This window comes from Pipistrellus hanaki, assembly GCF_964339955.1.
Source record: "Pipistrellus hanaki genome assembly, chromosome: 3".
Taxonomy (NCBI): Eukaryota; Metazoa; Chordata; class Mammalia; order Chiroptera; family Vespertilionidae; genus Pipistrellus; species Pipistrellus hanaki.
Genome location: NC_140505.1, coordinates 166,723,206 through 166,728,187, shown reverse-complemented (window position 1 = coordinate 166,728,187; position 4,982 = coordinate 166,723,206). Strand labels below are relative to the sequence as shown.

The following is a 4,982-nucleotide window of genomic DNA, read 5'->3' as shown; positions in this document are numbered from 1 at the left end:
CACCGCCTCCCTACTCTTGATTAGACCTGGCTTACATTCCATTTGGAGTGTTAATGTCTATGGGGACAGATTTTTCCACCTCTTAATTCAAAAGCTCAGGCAGCCCTACCCGGTTTTGCTCAGTGGATAGAGCATCGGCCAGTGGCCTGAAGGGTCCCAGGTTTGATTCCGGTCAAGGACACATACTTGGGTTGTGGGCTCGATCCACAGTGGGGTCGTGCAGGAGGCAGCCAATCAATGACTCTCTGTCATCATTGATGTTTCTATCTCTCTCTCCCTCTTCCTTCCTCTCTGAAATCAATAAAAATATATTAAAAACAAACAAACAAACAAAAAACCTCAGGCAGATACTGAAGGCATCTTGACTAAGGTTATATTTACCCTTTGAGGAACTATAACCAGAATATTTGCATCTGGTTCAAAGATTCAAATTTGCATCTGGTTCATTTTGCAAAGATTCAAAAAAGTCAAGTTCAAAAGGACCGTGGTGAGTGATAACAAATGGCGTTGTGTTGATAAAGACAAAGTATAGTTACTAAGGTGGCGAAGTCCATTGTGTTCCAGAAAGATATGGTTGTTAAGACTGTCCAGATGAACCAGAGAGTTGAGACGATAATCATTTAAGGGAGAAGCCAATTTGGCCTTCCTTTTTTTAAGGTGCGAGTGTTAGAAGAAGGATTAATACATTTGGGTCCTGTGTTCTGAGGCTGCCAGGCTGAGCTCCAACCAGCAGGAAGCACCCACAGATGCTGTACTCCCCTTTCCCTCCTGAATGATTCCGACAACTGCTCTTCCAGGCATGCTTCACGAGCCTGGAGATAGAACCCATTCATTTAACTATTGCACGGACTAACAATGGCTACTTCCAATGAAAACCCGGGAAGCTGAATCCCTGCTGCTGTTGAGAGTATATAATTAGCTCCTTGTGCAGCCTGACCCCACAGATCCTTTTCTGACGCATTCGGCCTGCAGCATGACCTTTCTGGGACCTCCGATATCTTCTCCCAGCTGGAGATGTCCAGAACTGCACGCAGCAGCACTTCCTCCGGGTGTGGCCTTGTGGCTGCTTTTTTTTTTTTTTTTTTTTTTAAGGCTTCATGCTTATTGGATCACATTTTTCAACCACTCTCAGATTCACATAGCTTTTTAAAATACAGGCATGGACTGTAAGTGGCTATCTCAAACATAATGGTTCCTGCCCCCCCCCCCCTGTTTTTTTTTTTAAAATGATTTTGGAATTATGGCCTCTTAAGAAACACTATAATTGGTCAGCCTGGGGTGCGTTTGATGTCCTCCCAGATCATGTCATTAGCTATTCTCAGGAGAGGAAAGGCCGCGTATACCCTCCTGGGAGAATGACACACTCTGTTTCAAGTTTGGGAAGAGCCTGCTGTTCTTTTCCTGCTGTTTGGGGGAAAGCGAACACACAATGTTCACTTCCTAAATACGGGATGTGCTGTGAGGCTGGCGGGTCATTTTCCACCATGTCACATCCTTCTGGATGAAGGCAGCAGGGGCCAGGACAGGAAAAGGCAATTCTCAGGGTGAGACAAGGCTTTCCCAGGGCAGCCATTGGCTCTCATGAACTATAAAGCGTGCTCATCCAGAAACAGCCTCCGATTTCTCTTCCCGGAGGTAGCCAGAGGTGAATGGTAAGTGGGGAGCCTAGCGGGACACTACCCTAGTGGGAAACATTGCCATTGGACTTGTCATACTGTGCTCTTCTATCCCTGGTCCGTTATATATTTTAAGTGACTTTTCCCCCACTTTGCAAAGAGATGTCTTTCCCTGGAAATTTATCCCTGGTGGGTGGAATTATGGAGGCATACAAATAAAATTCAGACCTTGCAAGAGTCAGGAGATCAAGATTCTAGACGGGGCTCTGTGAAGGACTGGCTGCATCTAGAATCTGACTCTGTTTCGATTTCCTCGTGAGGAAAACATCTCTGCCCTGATTATCTCACAGGATCGGAACACTCCATTCCTGTGTCTTATTTGCCACTTTAAAGAAGTTCCTGATAATGATGAGTACAGCGGATACGAAGGGGGGGGGGGTGGCAACTAGCAAGGATGTACTTTTACCCCGGAGGGTACAGTCTGTCTCTTTGTTAGTCATCTGTAATTGGCTTCCATTCAGTTTGGTGCAAGGTTTGCCCTCAGTGAGTTGTTAAAAAATTTGGGTTGGGTGACTATTTTATTCAACCGTTATTCATTTAATATTGATTTCAGAGAGGAAGGGGGAATGAGAGAGATAAAAACATCAATGATGAGAGAGAAATCATTGATCGACTGCCTCCTGCACTCCCCACACGGGATTGAGCTCACAACTGGCAGAATCTAACCGTGACCTCCTGGTTCATAGGTTGACGCTCAACCACTGAGCAACACCAGCCGGGCCAACTGCTGTTCATTTTTAAAAGGAAGCTTTCATAGTAGAGATAGAGTGGTATTAATTTAATTTAGTTTTAACCAAGCACCCATCAAAGAGCGAGACCTGATGAGCTCTCCCTAGAATAAACAGCAAAAACCACATCTGAGGCTTAATTCTAAGAGCCTGGAAGAATAACAAGCAGAACCATTGCTCCAGGCAACCATATAACTTAGAAAGATTTGTTTCTTACACTTGATAGATAATATGATTTTTGAGTTTTTGGTGACTTGTTGGGGTGGGGGAGACTATATTACAACTCTTATGAGCCAAGTCTTCATATGACAAAAGGACTTTGTAAGCAGGCACAAGCTCCTGCTTGTAAAATATTGTCTTCCCGACAGAGCAGAGGCTCTAGTATTGCAGATGTTAGAAGGCTCCTCCTCTCCTCACGGCATTTTCTTTTTCTTCTTCTTCTTTTTGAAATTTCTTTATTGATTACGGTATCACATATTTGTCCTCATCTCCCCCCCCCCCCCCTTCTCACTCATGCCCCCACCCCTCTATTGTCCTTGACCACTGGTTAGGATCCTCTGGCATTTTCATCTTACATAACAAATAACTAGTGAAGTCCATCCTTAGTGTCCCCTGGGGGGGAAAGCAGAGGACAGCTTTGGTCCTCGTTGCACATGCGGATTCAAGGTCCTGAGAACTTGGGCGACCTGCCCCAGATCACAGCACTGCTCTTTTTAAAAAATATATTTTATTGATTTTTTTTTTTTTTACAGAGAGGAAGAGAGAGGGATAGAGAGTTAGAAACATCGATGAGAGAGAATCATTGATCAACTGCCTCTAGCACACCCCCTACTGGGGATGTGCCCGTAACCGAGGTACATGCCCTTGACCGGAATCGAACCCAGGACTTTTCAGCCCGCTGGCCGATGCTGTATCCACCGAGCCAAACCGGTTTTGCAACACAGCACTGCTCTTTAGGAACTGGGCGCATGGCTGGCTGGAAAGGGACCCCTTTGCCCTTATGGCAGTAGCTGCTATGCTCAAGTGACCAGACGTCAATCTTTCCAAAAATCGGGACTTTTTTAAAACGCCGCGGAACGCGGGACGAATGGTTAAAAATCGGGACTGTCCCGCCAAAAGCGGGACGTCTGGTCACCTTATGCTGTGCTTAGCTTTGGCCGACTGCCCCCCTAGCGTGTGGAGACCGCGGTCGCGGGCCGCGGTGGGTCGCGGAGACTCCGGAATAATGTGCGTGTCTGTGTCCCCGCAGGGCATGGAGCGGCCGGCGGCCGGGGAGCTGCAGGGCGCCGAGGCGCTGCGGCGCTTCCAGGGGCTGCTGCTCGACCGCCGCGGCCGGCTGCACGGCCAGCTGCTGCGCCTGCGCGAGGCGGCCCGGCGCCTGCAGCGCCTGCGCAGACGCTCCCAGGCGGCCCGCGTGGCCGGCAGCGCGCTGAGCGCCGCGGGCGCCGTCACCGCGCTGGTGGGGCTGTCGCTCAGCCCGCTCACCCTGGGCGCCTCGCTGCTGGCGTCGGCCGTGGGGCTCGGGGTGGCCACGGCCGGGGGGGCCGTCACCGTCACGTCCGACCTCTCCCTGGTCGTCCGCCACGCCCGGGAGGTGCGCCGCGTGCAGGAGATCGCGGCCGCCTGCCAGGACCAGATGCGCGAGCTGCTGAGCTGCCTCGAGTTCTTCTGCCGCTGGCAGGGCCGCGGCGACCGCCGGCTGCTGCAGAGCGGGAGGAGCGCCTCCATGGCCCTGTACAACGCCGTCTACTTCATGGTCTTCTTCGGCTCCCGCGGCTTCCTCGTGCCCCGGCGGGCCGAGGGCGCCGCCAAGGTGAGCCAGGCCGTGCTCAAGGCCAAGGTGCAGAAGCTGGCCGAGAGCCTCGAGGCCTGCACGGGGGCCCTGGACGAACTCAGCGAGCAGCTGGAGGCCACCGTCCGGCTGCGCACCAAGGCCAGACGACGGGACCGCGACCTCAGGATCGCTGCGGACCAGCCCTCAGCGCTGTGGTTCAGAGAACATCCTTTCTCCTAAGGACCGAGGCCAGAGACCACCCCCCCCCCCCCACCCGCCCTGGGGTGGATGCTCTGGCTTGGTGGCTCCCTCTGAGTGCAAAGAATGAGGAGAAACTGTGCTTGAGGTGAAGGGTCCTCGAGGCCTTTCTTTCCCCCCATCACCGTGAACATTCTGCCGAGGACTGTTTTATTGCGCGATCCCTAGTGGAATGATGTGACCTGAACACTATTTTTTTTTTTTTCCCTTGATCAGAACCGCCCAGTCTTCACATTCCTGGGCACTCGGGTTTTAAGTGGTTGGGTAGCCCCTGCCCCTGCCCTGGTGGTCTGAGCTGAGGCGGGAGAGGGTGCAGAGACATGGCCATCCTTTGGGTCCTTTCTAAAGCTCTGCTTGGCTTGGAGGTCCTCAGAAGGAAGGCCTTCGTGGGGAGACACAAGCTTGAAAGCCTCTCTTCCAGAGTTTCTGAGTACAAAGACCTCCAGAATCCAGAGCAAAGTGACTCCCTCTGAACAGTGTAGGAGGGTTCAGGATCCCAGAGAGGCCCCTCCCTCTGACATGCCACCCCCCCCCCCCCCCCCCCCC

General features: G+C 51.8%; 1 protein-coding gene across 1 annotated transcript; it reads left to right on the top strand.

Moving 5' to 3' along the window:
* The first annotated feature begins 1,638 nt into the window (after positions 1 to 1,638).
* Positions 1,639 to 4,451, top strand: APOLD1 (apolipoprotein L domain containing 1). Its single transcript, XM_084877655.1, has 2 exons — positions 1,639 to 1,652; positions 3,654 to 4,451. Exons 1-2 carry the CDS (start codon positions 1,650 to 1,652, stop codon positions 4,416 to 4,418), a joined length of 768 nt encoding a protein of 255 aa, XP_084733781.1. The 5' UTR covers positions 1,639 to 1,649; the 3' UTR covers positions 4,419 to 4,451.
* Positions 4,452 to 4,982: the final 531 nt, after the last annotated feature.